The sequence below is a fragment of the Heterodontus francisci genome, chromosome 43 (assembly GCF_036365525.1).
Source record: "Heterodontus francisci isolate sHetFra1 chromosome 43, sHetFra1.hap1, whole genome shotgun sequence".
Lineage (NCBI taxonomy): Eukaryota > Metazoa > Chordata > Chondrichthyes > Heterodontiformes > Heterodontidae > Heterodontus > Heterodontus francisci.
The window spans coordinates 17,142,742-17,164,966 of NC_090413.1; the positions used below are offsets into that span (position 1 = coordinate 17,142,742).

General features: G+C 45.2%; 1 protein-coding gene across 1 annotated transcript in view; it reads left to right on the plus strand.

The window, feature by feature from the left end:
- LOC137355619 (adhesion G protein-coupled receptor E3-like) overlaps positions 1-22,225 on the plus strand; it is a 65,684-nt gene that overhangs the window by 19,189 nt on the left and 24,270 nt on the right. Inside the window, exons 3-7 of the mRNA XM_068020964.1 lie at positions 6,662-6,805; positions 12,524-12,649; positions 18,560-18,615; positions 19,935-20,109; positions 21,846-21,950. Coding sequence (XP_067877065.1) covers positions 6,662-6,805; positions 12,524-12,649; positions 18,560-18,615; positions 19,935-20,109; positions 21,846-21,950 — 606 coding nt within the window. The remainder of the gene's footprint in view (positions 1-6,661; positions 6,806-12,523; positions 12,650-18,559; positions 18,616-19,934; positions 20,110-21,845; positions 21,951-22,225) is intronic.

A 22,225-nucleotide genomic window follows, 5' to 3' on the forward strand; every position in this document is an offset into this window, starting at 1 on the left:
ATACAACACATCTCTCAACTGGGAGCAGTCCAGGGTGATATTGTTGGATAATCCTGGTCCTTTTAATACAAGGAGTGTGGACACCAGTGGTGGTAATACGTCTGGCAATTAACTTTATTTGTTATCAGTACGATCTTTGCTAAGTTTTGATGTTATCGCCCAGTGCCAATGTTATCACCCAGTTCTAAAATTATCTCAGCAACCTTTGCTTCTGATCTGAGGCCTACCTGTGATTTTGCCCAGGAAATGCATTGTGATCAGAGATAGGATTTGCAAGCACACAGTTCCATTCTGACCTACTCATAACGTTTAACCAGAGAGTACGGAGTTCAATTCAGGCCACTGCACCTCAGGAAGGATATACTGGCCTTGGACGGGGTGTGACACAGATTCACCAGACTGATACCGGGACTAAAAGGTTAGGTTATGAAGACAGGTTACATAGATTATGCTTACATTCCCTGGAGTATAGAAGATTAAAGGGTGATCTAACTGGGGTGTTCAAGATGATTAAAGAATTTGATAGGCTAGATAGAGAGAAACTACTTCCTCCGGGGGACGTGAGTGGGCGGAATCCAGAACAAGGAGGCATAACCTTAAAATTAGAGCTGAACTATTCAGGAGTGATGAGAAAACACTTTGTCACACAAAGGGTAGTGGAAATCTGGAACTCCCTCCCCCAAAGAGGTGTTAAGTCTGAGGGTGAATTGAAAACTTCAGATCTTTGCTCGGCAAGGGTATTAAAAGTTACGGAACCAAGGTGGGTAGATGGAGTTAAGATACCAATCAGCCAGGATTGGGGCCGAGTGGCCTACTCCTGTTCTATCTTTGTTCAGTATTCAAAGCAATCTAAAAATGTATTGATATTCTTACACTCTCGTCTGAGGGAATCTGACACCATTCTGTTTCTGTGACCTATTGAGGCACTATTCAGGCCTCATTAATCGATAATGAGTTGGTAGATGCTGGCTACCAAAATGGCGTCCCCACAGTCAGAGGATGTTGGAAGAGACATGCATTGTGGTAAATTTGGAGTGATGAAACAATGGTTTTATTTGCATTTAACTACATGTGTGGTGCAGGCTATGCAGAAATGGTTTTGTCTCAATCTGAGACTTTGGTTGAGAGGTGGGCTGAGGATCATAGCTAGCCTACATTATGAGCTTGAACAGTTACGTATTTAAGATTGTCAGGACACCTTGAAAGTTATATTTTTTTCCCCCAAGCTTTTCCTTTTGCAATCCGAAAGAGGCTCATTCTTGCCGGGGTGTGGCTTCCACTTGGTACCTGGATAACTGTGAGCCCTGACTCCCATCAGTAAACTACTTATGCATTTGGAGGATCACAATGCAGTCTTTACCCAACGTCCACACACGGTCAACCAGGGGTCACTGGACAATAATCAAGAACATGAATGCTGTAGGATGCAATTTCCTCCACTCCCCCAACCCAGCTCAGCGGCACAGGCACCAGTCATAACATGCCACTGCTACCCAACTGTGATCAGATAACTCGATTCAGAGTTGATATTGTCGCCTTTGTACTTACTGAATGCTGCAGCTACCTAACTGAATCATTGCGGATGTGGAAGGCATAAAACTATTTTTTATAAAGATTTCATCATTTACGCTCATCTGTGCAAAGTAAATAGAATATGCAATAGAATACTATACACATCAAACCTGGTTTAAAAACTCTAGTGATCAGAAATAACCTGGAAACTCAACAATGAAGTCAGTTCAGTCATGGCTCAGTAACACTCTCACCTCTGAACCTGGGTTTAAGTCCCATTTCAGAGACCTGAACATACAACCTATGCTGGAGCTCCAGCGCATTACTGAGCAAGTAGGGCATAATTAGAAGTGTCATCTTTCAGGGGAGACATTTAAACTCTCAGGTGGTCATAGTAGATCTCATGGTGCTATTTTGGAGAAGAGAACGGGAGTTCTCCCTGTGTCCTTGCCAATATTTATCCCTCAACTAATGTCACTAAAACAGGTTATCTGATCATTATCACACTGCTGTATTTCAGACCTTCTGTGCGGAACTTGGCTGCCATGTTCCCTACATTACAATAGTGACTGTACCTCAAAAGTACTTCATTGGATGTAATCACTTTGGGACATACTGAAGTCTTGAAAGGCACTATATAAATGCAAGTTCTTTCCTTATCTTCCAGATAAGGTGTCCTTCAGGCATTTAGGTCTCAGTTCAGAGTGTTACAAATCACAATAAACCAGATCAGAATAAGTACTGGAAATACATGGTGAGAGACGCCTTCCGATCAGAGCAAAGTGCTGCCCTCTCCCTTCAAGCATACGCATTACCGAGAGAGTGAATGAGAAAGAGAGTGTGTGAGCGAGACAGAGAGAGAAGACAGGGACAAAGAGATCGGGTGGAATCTTAGAAATCACTTTAAAAATAATCGCAGGTTGGGAATCAACTTCGGGTCCCGACTCTGCACTTGCTGTCAGAGCGACCACCTGGGAGATCTTCCCGGAGGTGGCCAATAAGAGGCCACCTCCGGTTCCGCCGCCCAATTAAGGACGACGGGTGGGTTCTTGAGGCTGCAGGTCCAATCAGAGGCCCTGCAGCCTTAGAAGGACGGCAGGCCCAGTAGCAGAGATGGGCGTTGCCAGGGGCGCCTCCATCTTGATGTGCCCTCTGGAGAGGCTTGAATTAAAAAAAAATAAACTCTGGCCATGGTTGCCCGCTGATTGATGCTGCTCCGGTGGGGGAGTAAGAACAGGAGGCCACGGGCCTGCCTGGCCAGATGCCGTCAAGCAGCCTCCAGGCATCTGCTGGGCTTTAACCTCAGCGAGGGAGCCCATCTGCCACTGGGAAGGTCCCAAGTGTCCCCAGTCAGCCCACAAATAGGCAGGATTGGCCGGAGGCGCAAACGTGTTAGGCCACTGACCCGACTCCCTCATTTCTAAATTTCCTCCCGGTCCCGCCTTTAAGCCCGCCTGCGCGGGAACGGGAAGATTCTGCCAAAGTATGAGGTGGGGAATTTGAGAGAGAGCATGTGTGTGTGAGGCAGGGAGGCCAGAGTTTTCTACTACTGCAACCTCAGCCCCCAGTTTCCTGCCCATTCACTAAAATGAAGGGCTGGCAAGTGCAAAACTGGAAAACCCCAGCCAGAGTGCAAGATAGACAGAGAGAGTGTGCAGATATTCATGCAGCAATGCTGCAGAATGGAATGTGTGAATATTCAAACTCTGATAGCAATCAATGTGATTAAGTAATTATATTAAACAGTGTGTGAGAATGAGCACACATATGTAAATGGCTGTACTACAAGGCAGGAGTGAACATGGGAAATACCCTAAGGTTGTATTAAGTGAGATACTACATAGGGTGTTTTTAAAGTAAAAGCAAAATACTGCGGATGCTGGAAATCCGAAATAAAAACAAGAAATGCTGGAACGACTCAGCAGGTCTGGCAGCATCTGTGAAAAGAGAAGCAGAGTTAACGTTTCGGGTCAGTGACCCTTCTTCGGAACTGACAAATATTAGAAAAGTCACAGGTTATAAGCAAGTGAGGTGGGGGTGGGGCAAGAGATAACAAAGGAGGTCTAGATTGGACCAGGCCACATAGCTGACCAAAAGGTCATGGAGCAAAGGCAAACAATATGTTAATGGTGTGTTGAAAGACAAAGCATTAGTACAGATTAGGTGTTAATACACTGAATATTGAACAGCAGCAAGTGCAAACTGGAAAAAAAAACAGTGGGTAAGCAAACTGAACAAACTAAGATGAAATGAAATAAATGCAAAAAAAAGATTGTAAAAAATGTAAAAAAGAATGTAAAAAAGAATGTAAAAAAAAAGGAAGAAAAAATAACTAAAAATGAAAGTAAAATGGGGGGCTGTCATGCTCTGAAATTATTGAACTCAATGTTCAGTCCGGCAGGCTGTAGTGTGCCTAATCGGTAGATGAGATGCTGTTCCTCGAGCTTGCGTTGATGTTCACTGGAACACTGCAGCAATCCCAGGACAGAGATGTGAGCACGAGAGCAGGGGGGAGTGTTGAAATGGCAAGCAAACGGAAGCTCAGGGTGTTTTTAAAGTCTTTGTGCAACTTTAAACTTTAATATCCTTGAGTGTATACATAATTGAAGCAACTGCAAACAGCATATGAAAGCATAATTCATAAAGTTTTAACACAGTTCAGGGGTGGTACAGTGGCGCAGTGGTTAGCACTGCAGTCTCACAGCTCCAGTGACCCTGGTTCAGTTCTGGGTACTGCCTGTGCGGAGTTTGCACTTTCTCCCTGTGACTGTGTGGGTTTCTGCCGGGTGCTCCAGTTTCCTGCTAAAGACTTGCAGGTTGATAGGTAAACTGGCCATTGTAAATTGCTTCTAGTGTAGGTAGATAGTGGGGATGCAGTAGGGGATATAGTATTAGTATAAATGGGTGGTTGCTGGGCAGCACTGACTCACTGGGCTGAAGGGTGCTGCAACTCTAAATAAATTTCTAGGCTTCAATACAGCCTCTATCTTTTGTGATGCATCTTTCAGTCTGACTTTCCAACTCATTAAAAACCATTCTCCAATCACTAGTGAGTGATTTCATAAACATTAACAGGGCATTAACAGCTTGTATATTTAAACAGAGTACTTGCAGGGTAGTTGTTTTAAGTAGTGTGTGTGTGTATGTATGTGAGATGAGGGAGAAGGTGTTAAGTTTTTATAGGTGTGTGTATTGTAGAAGGAATTAAACATTATATATGTTGGGGTAATTGTGGAAGACTGTTTTGTTCCCTGACTAACTGTTATTACTTTAATGCTCAGTGGGAGACCAGACCTATACAGACCAGGAATTGTGTTGAATTGACTGAAATGGGAGGCATTATAATTTGCTGAGTTATACTGGTGACTTTAATGGAGGGCTCTTATTCCTCAGTGTAATGCAGTGATACCTGCTGGAAAGAGCATGTTTGAGAGCACTGGGTGAAGGCAGAAGGCAGAACTCTCCAGCAGGAGGCAGTAGCTTCAAGAGCAGAAGGAGTATGGCAAGCTCAAACAAAAGGGGTGGCACAGTGGTGCTGTGGTTAGCACCGCAGGCTCATAGCTCCAGCGACCCAGGTTCAATTCTGGGTACTGCCTGTGCGGAGTTTGCAAGCTCTCCCTGTGACCGCGTGGGTTTCCGTCGGGTGCTCCGGTTTCCTCCCACAGCCAAAGACTTGCAGATTGATAGGTAAGTTGGCCATTGTAAATTGCCCCTAGTGTAGGTAGGTGGTAGGACAATGGTGGGGATGTGGTAGAGAATATGGGGTTAATGTAGGATTAGTATAAATGGGTGGTTGTTGGTCGGCACAGACTCGAAGGGCCTGTTTCAGTGCTGTATGTCTAAATAAAATAATAAACTAGTAAAAAGAATAGCAACTGAAACCTAATAATCTGGAGATATGAGTTCAAATCCCACCACAGCAGCTGGGCAATTTAAATTCAGCTCAATAAATCTGGAATTAAAGAGCTAGTATCAGCATCGGTGACCATGAAACTACCAGATTACCACTGGTTCACTAATATCCCTTATGGAAGGAAACCTGCTGTCCTTACCTGGTCTGGCTTGTGTGTGATTCCAGTGTGGTTGACTCGTAACTGCCCTCTGAAATGGCCAAGCAAGCAACTCAAAAATGGTTACAACTGACTGCAGTGGTTCAAAAAGGTGGTGCAACGCCACTTTCTCAAGTGCCATTAGGTTCAGGCTATAAATGCCCACATCCTGTAAATCAGTAAATTAAAAAAAACCTCATGATCCTCTGAAATATGGTCAAAGCTACACTAAGTTTGGTGGGGTGAAGCTTTCCTCTGTGTTGTAACACCTGGACCAGGAATGCTTGATGCTTACACTTTGGTGACTGAAGCAGAGGGGGTTCAACTTTGGCACCTAACCTTGGCGAACCTGAAATTAGAACTTTACAAACGGGAACAGCTAACGCTTATTTTTTGTAGACTGTCTTGCGCCTCCGGTTGAATTGATTGCATGAGGCTCCATCTAGTGGCTTCAATAAGAGTGGCTTCTATCAACAACTATGAACCCAAAACAATCTAAACTAATCCAGTGAAGCTGCTCTCATTAACATGATGACTTAGCCGCTCGCTCACACCACAAGAGCAACTATCATGGGCCAGAATTTTGCTATCCTTTGGTAGCATCTGATCTTTGTCCTTTTCCTCAGGGTGACTTGGAGGAGTAGGGAGCAGTGTGGCGCAGATTGGAGATATGCCCAATGTCACAAGCAATGCTTAAGACAATACTTAAAATCTACCTCTTTGACCAAGCTTTGAGTCATCTGTCTTAATATCTCCTTGGTGTCAAATTTTGCTCTATAATGGTCCTGTAACGCGACTTGGAATTTTTTAATTACGTTAAAGGAGCTGTATAAATTCAAGCTGCTGCTTTTGGAAGTTTTTGTGGTTGTAGATGGTGGTCTCCTCATCTTTGGCAGGAAATCGGCAGAAGTCCTGGAGAAACAGCCATTAAAACCCTTTCCCTGTGGTTTTAGCCAATCCACCACCAAAGTTACAGCTTGAGATCAGGAGAGTTCCAGAGAAATTCTACTCAAGATAGTTTCACGTGCCTGAGTCTCGTTGCAGCTCCCATCATGTTGAAGCACAGCATTCCAATGATTCGATTGTTACATGTTTTTCAGATTCTGATGCTTGTCTTTCACACACATGTCCTTCTGGTTCAACGTGCCATATTAACAATGGGAGCAAAGAATGCCACTGTCAGACAGGGTTTGAGTTATGTATGGAAGCTAACAATTGTACAACTGGACCATCATACTGTAAAGGTAAGATCCTCTTGTGCCAGTAACTACGTTGCTATTCCCACTGTTTTAAATTGTTCTCGTAGTGTATATTCAATGCCAGGCAAACTGCTGATCACCCTTTTCCTCTGTTCTTGGAATGCGGCTATGTAGGAAATGCCGCATTTATTGCCCCTCCCTTGAGAAGGACAGGGTGGCCTTTTTCTTTGATTCATTGCAGACCTTATGCTAACAGTTCTCCCATAATGGTGTTAGCGAATTCTGAGACAATAAAGAAACACTTCCAAGTCTGTATGGTGCATGACGTGGAAGGGAACTAGGTGTACACGTAAGATTGCAACTTGTGTGAAGCAGTCCATGCCCGCATGCAGAAAGACCTGGACAACTTTCAGTCTTGGCAAGTAACATTAACACCACACAAGTGCCAGGCAATGACCATCTCCAACAAGAAAGAACCCAACCACATCCCCTTGACATTCACTAGTATTACGATCGCTGAATCCCCCACCATCAACGTCTTGGTATTCATCACAGACCAGAAACTGAACTGGATACGCCACATAAATACTGTGGCTACTAGGAGCAAGTAGCTCATCTCCTGACTCCCCAAAGCCTGTCCACCATCCACAAGGCACAAGTCAGGAGTATGAGGGAATACTCCCCACTTGCTCAGATGGCTGCAGCTCCAACAATACTCAAGAAGCTCGACACCATCCAGGACAAAGCAACCCACTTTATCGTCAGGCCCCTTGGTTGGAATGGAAACCAAAATCTACCCCCTCTCTGGAATGTGCTGCCTAAAAGGGCAGTGGAAGCAGATGCAACAATAATTTCCAAAAGGGAATTGGATAAATACTTGAAAGGGAAAACCATTGCTAGAGTATGGGGAAATGTTCTTATGGTCTTAAAGAGCAGGACTAATTGGCTAGCTCTTTCAAGGAGCCAGCAGAGGTACTGTGCTGTGTGATTCTATGATTCTATGGTCTGGATATTAACTGGGGTGGGCTGTATCGAAGGTGGGGGACAGAGTTTCGGACAGGAATAGGTCAGTCTGATCCAGGTTCCACTGCAGAGGTGTGGTCTTGGAAGTCTGTTCCCTGACTTTGGGGGATGGGGGTCTAATCTGGGAAGGGGGTTCCAAACCCCATCCTGGTGAAGGGGATCCAGTCCTTGATCCTGTCATGCTTGTTTGCTTAGGCCTCCGGGTGGAGCTAGAGTGCAGAGGTAAACCCAGACAGGAGGTGCTTCTGGAACAGACCCAGCTTGGATCTGCCTCTGAACACACAGCACTAGAAACTAATGCTCAATCTGTAAGAGTTTGATATAGTTAATGTGCTTAACCGTGTGTCGTTAGTGCCAAATTTACATGTTGATGCCAATTGCTGCAATGCTGTCACATATTGTTTAATGGACTCACCATATCCCTGGGATCCCCAGCAGAATGCGTATCGTTCTATCATCACACTTTTCTTTATCCTGACGTATTTTACGAAAGCACTCTTTGACCAGGAATTCTTACCCCCCCACCCCCCCGACCAGCAGACCCATTCACCCACCTCCAGTATTTTCCCTCTACCTGGACCCTCTCCCTCTGGCCTCTTTCCCGCTCTTGATCTTTTCATTGAAAACTGTCGGCGAGACATCGGCCATCTCAATTTCTCTGCCCCCCTCACTCACTCTAACCTGCCTCCCTCTGAACTTGAGGCACTCCGTACTCTCAGGTCTAACCCCGACATTGTCATCAAACCTACAGATAAGGGTGGTGCTGTTGTTGTCTGGCGTACCAACCTCTACCTTGCAGAGGCTCAGCACCAACTCTCAGACACTTCTTCCTACCTCCCTCTGGACCATGACCCCACCACCAAACATCAAGCTACTGTCCACAGAACTGGCACTGATTTCATCTCCTCTGGAGATCTTCCCTCTACAGCTTCCAACCCCATAGTCCCACAACCCCGGACAGCACGCTTCTACCTCCTTCCCAAAATCCACAAACAGGACTGTCCCGGCAGACCCATTGTTTCAGCCTGTTCCTGCCCCACTGAACTTATTTCTTTCTATCTTGACTCTATCTTTTCTCCGCGGGTCCAGTCTCTTCCCACCTACATCCGTGACCCTTCTGACGCCCTACATCATTTTGACAATTTCCAGTTTCCTGGACCTAACCGCCTCCTCTTCACTATAGATGTCCAATCTCTCTACACCTCCATCCACCACCAGGATGGTTTGAGGGCTCTCCACTTCTTCCTTGAACAGAGGCCCAACCAGTCCCCATCCACCACCACCCTCCTCCGCCTGGCTGAACTTGTTCTTACATTGAACAACTTCTCCTTCAACTCCACTCACTTCCTTCAAGTAAAAGGTGTTGCTATGGGTACCCGCATGGGTCCTAGTTATGCCTGCCTTTTTGTGGGATATGTCGAGCATTCTTTGTTCCAGTCCTACTCAGGCCCCCTCCCCCAACTCTTTTTCCGGTACATTGATGACTGTATCGGTGCCATTTCCTGCTCCCGCCTGGAACTAGAAAACGTTATCAACTTTGCTTCCAATTTCCACCCTTCTCTCACCTTCACATGGTCCATCTTCAACTCTTCCCTTCCCTTCCTCGACTACTCTGTCTCCATCTCTGGGGATAGGCTGTCTATTAATATCCATTATAAGCCCACCGACTCCCAAAGCTACCTCGACTTACACTTCTTCACACCCTACCTCCTGTAATGACTCCATTCCATTCTCCCAGTTTCTCCGTCTCCGACGCATCTGCTCTGATGATGCTACCTTACACGACAATGCTTCTGATATGTCTTCCTTTTTCCTCAACTGAGGATTCCCACCCACTGTAGTTGACAGGGCCCTCAACCATGTCTGGCCCATTTCCCGCACCTCTACCCTCACCCATTCCTCTCCCTCCCAGAACCGCAACAGGGTTCCCCTTGTCCTCACTTTCCACCCCATCAGCCTTCAGATCCAAAGGATCATCCTCCGCCATTTCCGCCACATCCAGCATGATGCCACTACCAAACGCATTTTTCCCTCCCTTCCCCTGTCAGCATTCCGAACGGATCATTCCCTCCGTGACACTCTGGCCCACTCCTCCATTACCCCCACCACCTCATCCCCTTCCCATGGCACCTTCCCTTGCAATCGCAGGAGGTGTAATACCTGCCCATTTACCTCCTCTCTCCTCACTATCCAAGGTCCCAAACACTCCTTTCAGGTGAAGCAGCGATTTACTTGTACTTCTTTCAATGTGGTATACTGTATTCGCTGCTCACAATGTGGTCTCCTCTACATTGGGGAGACCAAACGCAGACTGGGTGACCGCTTTGAGGAACACCTCCGCTCTGTCCACAAGCAGGACCCCGAGCTTCCGGTTGCTTGCCATTTCAACACTTCCCCCCCTGCTCTCATGCTCACATCTCTGTCCTGGGATTGCTGCAGTGTTCCAGTGAACATCAACGCAATCTCGAGGAACAGCATCTCATTTACCGATTAGGCACACTACAGCCTGCCAGACTGAACCTTGAATTCAATAATTTCAGAGCATGACGGGTCCCCCCTTTTTATGTTTAGTTATTTTTTCTTATTTTTTATTTGGTTATTTTATTTTAAGTTTTTTAGTGTGTTTAGTTTGTTTCTACTTTCAGTCAGAAACTTTTTCCCCGGGTGGAGCAAAGCGTTACAAGGGGTCATAAATTTAAGGTGAAGGGTGGGAGATATAAGGGGGATGTCAGGGGAAGGTTCTTTACCCAGAGAGTGGTCGGGACATGGAATGCCTTGCCTGGGGAAGTTGTTGAGTCAGAAACTTTAGGGACTTTCAAACGGCTTTTAGATAGGTATATGGATAAAGGAGAATGATGGGGTATAGATTAAATTGTCCTTGACAGAGGACAAAGGATCGGCACAACATCGTGGGCCGAAGGGCCTGTTCTGTGCTATATTTTTCTATGTTCTATGTTCTACTTTGCCTACCCACTGTTTCTGTTTTTAAAAAAAATTTTTTAATGTTTGTTGCAGGCGTGCTTTGTGCTTTACAGTCTATTCACACCCTCTCTGTATTAACGCGCTGTCTTTCAGCACAACATTAACATACTGTTTGCCTTTGTTCCATGACCTTCTGGTCAGTTATTCTCTCCCGCTTTACTTGCTTAAAATCTTTTACTTTTCTAATATTTGCCAGTTCTGAAGAAGGGTCACTGACCTGAAACGTTAACTCTGCTTCTCTCTCCACAGATACTGCCAGACCTGCTGAGTATTTCCAGCATTTCTTGTTTTTATTTCTGATTTCCAGCATCCGCAGTATTTTGCTTTAATTATAGCATTAGATTTTGTTCACTCATTCGAAATGCCAAGTTTTTGTTGTGTTTACTGTGGGTTCTGGGGTTAGTTTATAATATCTGATCTAACTTTGAGCAATGCAGATATCACACTGTGTTAAATGAGCAACTGGTTTATTTAAAGCACATTAACAGATCCCTGGGGGAGGCAGAGTCTGATCCCTGGGGTCTTGGTATGGGGAGAGGAGCAGTTTGAGGGTGGGGTGCTTGATAAGCCAGAGTAAAAAGCACTCCTACTCCTCCTGGACCACAAGCAGTCCTGAAAAGACACTTATTCCCTTCTCCCTGAAGCAGTTGAAGGGCAGGAATCTTACGCCTCCCCACAGGAGCAGGCTTGTGACGGGGGGGCTGTAAAATTGAGTGGGAGGCGGGGGGTGCGGTGCCGTTCCTGATGCTTTCTCTCCCCCACTGCAATTTTACGCAGGACGGCGGCGATGAGAAACGGCCCGCCCACCCCAGGCCAATCAAGGCCCTTGTGTGGCCAATTAACTGCCACTTAAGGGCCTCCTCCTGCTGCTACTGGTATTTTACCAGCAGTGGCCAGCTAGTGGCTTAGGCCCCCAGGACACTGCCAGGTAAAGCCAGGCGGCTTTCTTGCGGGCTGGAGCGGCCCCTCCTGATTGGGCGCTCTGTGGCCCACGGAGGGTTCCCCCACGAGCCAACCGCCCCCACTGCACAACACGCCCCACTCCCCCACCCAACACCCCAACCAGCCCTCCTTGCCTCGCCAGGGCCCAGCCGATTGTCCCCGGCGAGGCCCCAAAAACTTACCTTGTTTCCGGGGTCATCGTCCCTCTTGTTTCTGCTGGCTGCATGCAGTCCCAACAGTGGCCTTTGCTCCCAGTGGCGCTGCTGAGACTGAAAGCTGCCGGCCCACTGATTGACCAGCAGCTCCATTAGGTGGGACTTCCTGTCTCAGAGAGGTGGGAGTCGTGCACAAGGCCAACTAAGGGCCTGGAGTGCGTAAAATCCCAGCGTGGCTCCCTAGGCCCAGTGGAGGCAGACTCGCCCCCGACCTTTTGGCTGGTGGATGGGGCCTTCTGCCCAATGTAAAATTCCACCCCTTGTCTCCATTTAGCTGCCTGGTTTCCGGAGGCCTGAGAAATCCTGCTGGTTACTGTTAAATTTGGAAAACAGGTTGAATCAGAGGCTGCCAGCCTCAGTAAAATATTTAAATATTCAAACTGCCTCCTGACCGCCCCTTCTCCGGCCTCCGATAAACCCAGAAGTGGATGAGTCGGAGGCAGGCAGGGGTCAGATTTGAGATGTTTAAAATTTTAACATCTGACCGACCCCAACCCATGCATTTTTGGGCATTAAAATCCAGTCCAAAGTCACTGTGCCACAATGCATGATTCGCTGAAAAGCTAATCCAAAAGATTATATTTTATGATTTTTTTTATAGATAAGAATGAGTGCAAGAAAAAGTCATCACAATGCGACACTGATAAGATCTGTGTGAATACAATTGGAAGTTATTGCTGTTTCTTCAAAACAAAGAGTAGATCAGCCAAATTTGGTAATTGTTCAGGTAAGTGCTTATTAATATTAATGACTTTACTTTAGAAACAAAACTGGAAAGTTGACAATTCTTCTTTTGAATGTTTGGGGACAAATTCAATCAAAAGGCTGGATTTTGAGGCTAAAGGTCAAGTGACAATGCTTGCGGCTGACCTCAAAGAAAGCTGCCCACAAAGGTCGAGCAATCTCTATGGCGTGGATTTCCCCTTTCCCGATATTCCTTTGACACTGGCGCCAAGTCAAGGGAATCTCCAGCGCCCAACAACAGTAATGTCATCCGACAGGCTAAGCAGCCTGAAGAATGCTCACTGACAGCAAACCAGGAAGTAAAATGCACTGTTTATCCTTCACTTTTTATGACGTTTACAGAGAGTCCAATAAAGATTGGGCTGTATGCATGGGATTAAGGTAGAAGCTGAAATATCACAAGCAAACTTTTAAAAAGTTTTATATTAAAAAACAATTTAAGTTTTATAATAATGGCAAATTTGACAGTTCATAAAAATAAAATTAGTTTTTCAGGGCCAGAGAGGTTGTTAGGCAGTAATTATGACGTCATACACTGTTAAAAACCCAATTACACCTCATTAAACAACGCCTAACTCTTTTAGAGGCATTTTAACAGCAATATTCCAGCATAGTAAGGAAAGTCCTTGTCAGTTCTGTGATTTTTGAAAGGTTTGAAATCTGAGAGGACTTAAACAGCTCACCCTGGAACAGGGAATCACTGACAGCAGCTTCTGGATTTCCACATTTAACTGCACATGTGTGTACTCCAGAACCTTCTGTCAGTTTCACAGATGCACTGACACTGAATGCTGACAGATTCACAAAATCTGGGCCAATGTTTTCAAGAATGTTTTAAATCTGAAATCCTAGTGACTGAACTGTTCACGGAGACTGGCTGCTGGTAGGCAGCACCAAGGGGTCACAGTTCAACTAATAATCCCCTCCATGTACTTTGCTCTCCATCTGACCCTGTTCAGTAAAGAGACCCACTTCTTCAGTGCTATATTCTTGGGATTGATGCATTTCAAGCATTAATGGTGAACAACTTAACTTCAAATCTATTATGGAAATGTATTTTGCTTTGATACTTTACATTGACCTTGGTAGTATATTATTGTGCAAATGTCCACAAAACACTATAGTTGTTCATCTCCGATAGCAACTGGGAACTGTGTGGAACAGGAATCGGGGGTGGAGGGAGGTCTGGTCCTCCAATGTGAAGTTTGTTACTTACCTTCTTGGTTGGGCCTAGCAGGCAATAAAGAACAAAGAAAATTACAGCACAGGAACAGGCCCTTCGGCCCTCCAAGCCTGCGCCGATCCAGATCCCGTATCTAAACATGACGCCTATTTTCTAAGGGTCTGTATCTCTTTACTTCCTGCCCATTCATGTATCTGTCTAGATACATCTTAAAAGACGCTATCGTGCCCGCGTCTACCACCTCCGCTGGCAACGCGTTCCAGGCACCCACCACCCTCTGCGTAAAGAACTTTCCACGCATATCCCCCCTAAACTTTTCCCCTTTCACTTTGAACTCGTGACTCCTTGTAATTGAATCCCCCACTCTGGGAAAAAGCTTCTTGCTATCCAACCTGTCTATACCTCTCATGATTTTGTACACCTCAATCAGGTCCCCCCTCAACCTCCGTCTTTCTAATGAAAATAATCCTAATCTACTCAACCTCTCTTCATAGCTAGCGCCCTCCATACCAGGCAACATCCTGGTGAACCTCCTCTGCACCCTCTCCAAAGCATCCACATCCTTTTGGTAATGTGGCGGCCAGAACTGCACGCAGTATTCCAAATGTGGCCGAACCAAAGTCCTATACAACTGCAACATGCCCTGCCAACTCTTGTACTCAATACCCCGTCCGATGAAGGAAAGCATGCCGTATGCCTTCTTGACCACTCTCTTGACCTGTGTTGTCACCTTCAGGGAACAATGGACCTGAACATCCAAATCTTTCTGTACATCAATTTTCCCCAGGACTTTTCCATTTACTGTACAGTTCACTCTTGAATTGGATCTTCCAAAATGCATCACCTCGCATTTGCCCTGATTGAACTCCATCTACCATTTCTCTGCCCAACTCTCCAGTCTATCTATATTCTGCTGTATTCTCGGACAGTCCCCTTCACTATCTGCTACTCCACCAATCTTAGTGTCGTCTGCAAACTTGCTAATCAGACCACCTATACTTTCCTCCAAATCATTTATTTATATCACAAACAACAGTGGTCCCAGCACGGATCCCTGTGGAACACCACTGGTCACACGTCTCCATTTTGAGAAACTCCCTTCCACTGCTACTCTCTGTCTCCTGTTGCCCAGCCAGTTCTTTATCCATCTAGCTAGTACACCTTGGACCCCATGCGCCTTCACTTTCTCCATCAGCCTACTATGGGGAACCTTATCAAATGCCTTACTGAAGTCCATGTATACGACATCTACAGCCCTTCCCTCATCAATCAACTTTGTCACTTCCTCAAAGAATTCTATTAAGTTGGTAAGACATGACCTTCCCTGCACAAAACCATGTTGCCTATCACTGATAAGCCCATTTTCTTCCAAATGGGAATAGATCCTATCCCTCAGTAACTTCTCCAGCAGCTTCCCTACCACTGACGTCAGGCTCACCGGTCTATAATTACCTGGATTATCCCTGCTACCCTTCTTAAACAAGTGGACAACATTAGCAATTCTCCAGTCCTCCGGGACCTCACCTGTGTTTAAGGATGCTGCAAAGATATCTGTTAAGGCCCCAGCTATTTCCTCTCCCGCTTCCCACAGTAACCTGGGATAGATCCCATCCGGACCTGGGGACTTGTCCACCTTAATGCCTTTTAGAATACCCAACACTTCCTCCCTCCTTATGCCGACTTGACCTAGAGTAATCAAACATCTGTTCCTAACCTCAACATCCTTCATGTCCCTCTCCTCGGTGAATACCGATGCAAAGTACTCGTTTAGAATCTCACCCATTTTCTCTGACTCCACACATAACTTTCCTCCTTTGTCCTTGAGTGGGCCAATCCTTTCTCTAGTTACCCTCTTGCTCCTTATATATGAATAAAAGGCTTTGGGATTTTTCTTAACCCTGTTTGCTAAAGATATTTCATGACCCCTTTTAGCCCTCTTAATTCCTCGTTTCAGATTGGTCCTACATTCCCGATATTCTTTCAAAGCTTCGTCTTTCTTCAGCCACCTAGACCTTATGTATGCTTCCTTTTTCCTCTTAGCTAGTCTCACAATTTTACCTGTCATCCATGGTTCCCTAATCTTGCCATTTCTATCCCTCATTTTCACAGGAACATGTCTCTCCTACACGCTAATCAACCTCTCTTTAAAAGCCTCCCACATATCACATGTTGAATTACCTTGAAACAGCTGCTCCCAATCTACATTCCCCAGCTCCTGCCGAATTTTGGTATAGTTGGCCTTCCCCCAATTTAGCACTCTTCCTTTAGGACCACTCTCGTCTTTGTCCATGAGTATTTTAAAGCTTACGGAATTGTGATCACTATTCCCAAAGTAGTCCCCTACTGAAACTTCAACCACCTGGCCGGGCTCATTCCCCAACACCAGGTCCAGTATGGCCCCTTCCCGAGTTGGACTATTTACATACTGCTCTAGAAAACTCTCCTGGATGCTCCTGACAAATTCTGCTCCATCTAGACCTCTAACACTAAGTAAATCCCAGTCAATGTTGGGAAAATTAAAATCTCCTATCACCACCACCCTGTTGCTCCTACATCTTTCCATAATCTGTTTACATATTTGTACCTCTATCTCACGCTCGCTGTTGGGAGACCTGTAGTACAGCCCCAACATTGTTACCGTACCCTTCCTATTTCTGAGTTCTGCCCATATTGCCTCACTGCTCGAGTCCTCCATAGTGCCCTCCTTCAGCACAGCTGTGATATCCTCTTTGACTAGTAATGCAACTCCTCCACCCCTTTTACCTCCCTCTCTTTCCCGCCTGAAGCATCAATATCCTGGGATATTTAGTTGCCAATCATGCCCTTCCCTCAACCAAGTCTCAGTAATAGCAATAACATCATACTCCCAGGTACTAATCCAAGCCCTAAATTCATCTGCCTTACCTACTACACTTCTTGCATTAAAACAGTCACGCTGACTTCATTATCTAGTTCCTTACAGGCTTTCGTTACTACCTCCTTACTGTCCACTGACCTCCTCATTTGGTTCCCATCCCCCTGCCACATTAGTTTAAACCCTCCCCAACAGCGTTAGCAAAAGCACTCCCAAGGACATTGGTTCCAGTCCGGCCCAGGTGTAGACTGTCCAATTTGTAATAGTCCCACCTCCCCCAGAACCGGTCCCAATGTCCCAAAAATCTGAACCCCTCCTTCCTGCACCATCTCTCAAGCCACGCATTCATCCTGACTATTCTTTCGTTTCTACTCTGACTATCACGTGGCACTGGTAGCAATCCTGAGATTACTACCTCTGAGGTCCTACTTTTTAACTTGGCTCCTAACTCCCTAAATTCTGCTTGTAGGACCTCATCCCGTTTTTTACCTATATCATTGGTGCCTATGTGCACAATGACAACTGGCTGTTCACCCTCCCCCTTCAGAATGTTCTGCAGCCGAACTGAGACATCCCTGACCCGTGCACCTGGGAGGCAACATACCGTTCGGGAGTCTCGTTTTCGACCACAGAACCGCCTATCTACTCCCCTTACAATTGAATCCCCTATGACTATAGCCCTTCCACTCTTTCTCCCGCCCTTCCGAACAGCAGAGCCAGCCACGGTGCCACGAACCTGGCTACTGCTGCCTTCCCCTGGTGAGCCATCTCCCTCAACAGTATCCAAAATGGTATACTTGTTTTGGAGGGAGATGACCGCAGGGGACTCCTGCGCTGCCTTCCTGCTTTTTCTCTGCCTTTTGGTCACCCATTCCCTTTCTCCCTCAGCAATCCTAATCTGCGGTGTGACCAATTCGCTAAACGTGCTATCCACTACCTCCTCAGCATCGCGGATGCTCCAAAGTGAGTCCATCCGCAGCTCCAGAGCCATCATGCGGTCTAACAAGAGCTGCAGCTGGACACACTTCCTGCACGTGAAGGAGTCAGGGACATCAGCCGTGTCCCTGAGCTCCCACATTGAGCAAGAGGAGCATGACACGGGTCTGAGATCTCCTGCCATTTTTAATCTTAAGCTTAACTTAGTTAAATGAAAAAGGAACGAAATCAGGCCGAGGCCTGATTTCACTCAGGGAAAACCAATTTGGCTTGGGAGCCGCAAACAGATCTTCGGCCCCTTATCTGCATATGCAAAGGGACCAACGCCTGTCTCAAGCGTAGGTAAGAGACACCTATTTATTGTCCTCAGCCAAAATGATGGGCAGGGAATTTCTGGCTGTAAATGTGCCCATGCTTTCCGCCTGCCATACTGGGTCCTTAGTTGTCCAAGGAGCTCCCAAAAAAAACGAGCGCTGCACAAAACAATTTCTAGGCCTATGTTTTTTGATATTGCAGATTTTGTTTTTGGGACTCTGCAGTGCCTCAGATGGTGAAGTAGATTTTTGGCTCTTTATAACAATGTCTTCTGGTTATCGCTCAGACTGGAGTTTACTGTTTGTAGCTATCTCCGTCACCTAGCCTGATATTGATACCCATGTGCCCCAGAGTGTCCTCTCTATCACCGACTGTACTACAATGATAAGTGTTAAAAAAAAAACTAAAACATGGTTTGTAATTCCCAGCAAATCCTGAGTTATTTGTAAACGTTCAACTTCAAAATCTTGAGGAAGGGAAACTGAGGGCATAAATCATTTACAATGAAATGTGAGTTGCCAGTAAATACACCATGGGGCAGGTATGAGCTGTGAATGATTCTGGAATGCACCATACAATGCTAATCTGTGCCTTCATTATCCCAGATTGTGAACAACATTGTTATCAATCCCACAGCAATTCCGCAGCATCTGAGCAATTGGTAAGTGGGTCAAATAAAGAAGAAAGCAAAATAACTTGCATTCTAGAGTGCCTTTCATGACTTCAGGCCCAAAGCACTTTACAGCCAATGAAGTACTTTTGACATGTAGTCACCATTGTAATGTAAGAAACGTGGCAGCCAATTTGCACACAGCAAGATCCCACAAACATCAATGTGGCATAGCAGCCATGAGTTATCTGGCCATATCAGTCTACGCCTACCCTTGTAGCCTCCAATTTCATTGCCAATTGTCTAAGCATCAACCACTTTTACCGGGAGTCTATTCCACATCTACGGCTGTGAGAATTGGGGCCTTCCACAAGCAGCAAGATGATAATAAGCAGATAATCTGTTTTCGAGATGTTGGTTGTAGGATAAATATTGGTGAGGACACCAGGAAGGTCTACACCTAAAACGTACTTTATTGGCAGTAAAGCACTTTTAACGTTATAAATGCCCCAAGGCACTTCATAAAAGCCTTATAAAGCAAAATATAACACCAAGTCTCATAAGGAGATACTAGGGCAGATGGCCAAAAACTTGATCAAAGGTTTAACAAGCTTCTTAAAGAAGGAAAGTGAGGCAAAGAGATGGAGAGATTGAAGGAGGGAATTCCAGAGCTTAGGGTCTAGGTAACTGAAGGTACAGTCACCAATGGTGGAGCAATTTAAGTCAGAGATGCTCAAGAGGGCAGATATCTCAGAAAGTTCTGGGGTTGGAGGAGATTACGGAGAGTGGGAGGGGCGAGGCCATGGAGGGAATTGAAAAAAAAGGATGAGAATTTTAAAATGAAGATGGTGCGTAACCATGAGGCCAATGAAGGTCAGTGAGAACAGGGTTGATGGGTGAATGGGACTTGGTGCAAGTAAGGACACAGGCAGCAGAGTTTTGGATGACCTCAGGTTTACAGAGAGTAGAATGGGGCAGGCTGGCCAAGAGATTTTTGGAATAATTATGTCTAGAGGTAGCAAAGGCATGGATGAAGGATTTAGTAGCAGATGAACTGAGGCAGGGTCAAAGTCATGAGGTCATGAAAGGTGTTTTATAGTTGCTAGCTCTTTTCGTTTCCTGTGGTAATGTAAAAGAAGCAATGCTTTTGCACTAGTTCAGTCAATTCTGCCTGGATTCCATCAATGTCATGAGTGGAAACGCAACCTCTATATTTTTAATAATCCACATCTTTTGTGAATGAGCTGTTAAACATATATATCAATCAGAAATCTATCAGTGAATGCATTGGGCATTTTACTGACTATTTGAGGTACAATAATGCCAATATGTATTTTAAAAATGACTTTTCTTGATTTTGTTATGAACAGTGTATGACCACATGTCAAATGGAGAGACTCTACAAAACGATGTCAATGATCGACAGAAAATCGGATCGAATTTGCCAATTGACACGGTTCCTGGATAATGCAGAGAATGCCCTGATGTCTACAGTCAAAGTTTCGTCGAATCAACGTGAAGAACAGAAGTCAACGGAAGAGTTTGGTAATGTGCTAATGGTTTTTAAATCCGTGATTGTGTAACACATGTAACCTCAGTCCCCCTTATCAGATACTAAAAACCGCCGTTCACTGTACTTGATACTAGTAATGCCCATCACTGTACTAGATGGAGGCTTGCAGTGTCATTTGTATGCTAATATATGCCAAACCTCTGGCAATTCTAAGCTGTGGTCACATACTCACTAGAACATACGAAAATTAGCAACAGAGGGAGGCCATTCATCTCATCGGTCCTGTTCTGTCACTCAATCAGATCATGGCTGACCTGCACCTCAACTTCATTTGCCTACCTTTGCTCTGTATCCCTTACTATCTTTACCCAACAAAAATCTAGCTATTTTAAGTTGTGAAAGCTCCAATCTTCCCACAGCATCCAGAGCCCTTTGGGAGCAAGACAGATGAAAACTGTTTCCTGATTTTTGCTCCTGAAGAGGAAATAGTTTCTCCATATTGACCCTATTGAATCCTTTTCATATTTGAAATACCTCAATCAGAAGCTGGGATAAGACTGCCCAAAGCTTGATCTATGTAAGGACAACTGAGATTAACTTCCCCAATTCCACTCTCTGGGTGAGGAAGCTGTATTCAAAGAAACAACAGTTTTGTTACACTACCTCATACTCAAGTAAGTTGTCAAGAGGAGGTAAAGAGCCTACAAAAGGATATAGTTGGTTCAGTGAGTGGGCAAAGATTTGTCAGTATCATGTGGGAAAATGTGAACTTGTCCACTTTTGAAGAATAGAAAAGCTGTATATTATTTAAATGGAGAGAGATTGCAGAACTCAGTGGTACAGAGGGATGTGAGTGTCCTGGTACATGAATCACAAAAGGTTAGTGTGCAGGTTCAGCGAGTGATTAGGGAGGCAAATGCAATGTTGTCATTTATTGTAAGGGAACCAAGTATAAAAGTGGGGAAGTTTTACTGCAGCTGTACAGGACCTTGGTGAGACCACATCTGGAGTACTGTGTACAGTTTTGGTCTCCTCATTTGATAAAGGATATAATTGAATTAGAAGCAGTTCAGAGGAGATTCACTCAACTAATTCCAGGGATGAAGAGCTTATCTTATGAAGATAGGTTGAACAGGTTGAGCTTTTACCCATTGAAGTTTAGAAGAATGAGAGGTGATCTTATTGAAACAAAAAAGATCCTGAGGGGATTTAACAGAGTGGATACTGGGAGGATGTTTCCTCTTGTGAGGGAGGCTAGAACTAGGGGACACAGTTTAAGTATAAAAGGTCTCCCTTCTAAGATGGAGATGAGGAGAGTTTTTTTTTCTCAGAGGGTCGTTATTCTGTGGAATTCTCTTCCCAAGAAAGCATTGGAGGCTGGGTCATTGAATTTATTCAAGGCTGAATTAGATAGATTTTTGAGAGACAATAGAGTCAAGGGTTATGGGGGACAGACAGGAAAGTGAAGTTGAGACCACAACCAGATCAGCCATGATCTTATTAAATGGCAGGGCAGGCTTGAAGGGCCGAATGGCCTACTCCTGCTCCTATGTCCTATGTTCCGATGTTCCCTTTGAGCATGGATTTTTAGCACTGACAGGCAGGAGGGCATTCACCTGGATTTGAAGAGTTGAAAAAAGTAACCCATTTTATTACACAGCTGTCAGTACTGATGGCCTGATAGGAACTTGGATGTGAATCATACGTTTTAAGTATGAAAATATAAAACATAACAGCGGAAATTAACAGAAAATTCTTGGATTTTTAGAAATTAGAATAATGCGAGAAATAAATCCTGGAGAACGCTTAACGTTAAAGGCACTTGGGAACACCATGGAGGTCGATCCAGCTGTATTTACAGACAAGGCATCTGGTAAAGTATCAATGCTACCTGCTGTAATGAATGCCTATTATGGGTTAATTGGGGTGTTGTGGGGCAATAGAAACAAACCCGAACCATCTAGATCTCATAAGGGGTTAAATTGGGCTACATGGTGCACGTTTTTCAGGCACTACATGGCCACCTAAGGCCCCCAAAATGGCCGGCAGGAAGCGTGCACACGCCTCCGATTGGAAGTCTGCCACCCATCACATTGGGAAAGGACAAGTAAGAGGGGTTTTTTCCTCGTGCCTGAAGCAGGCCTTTGG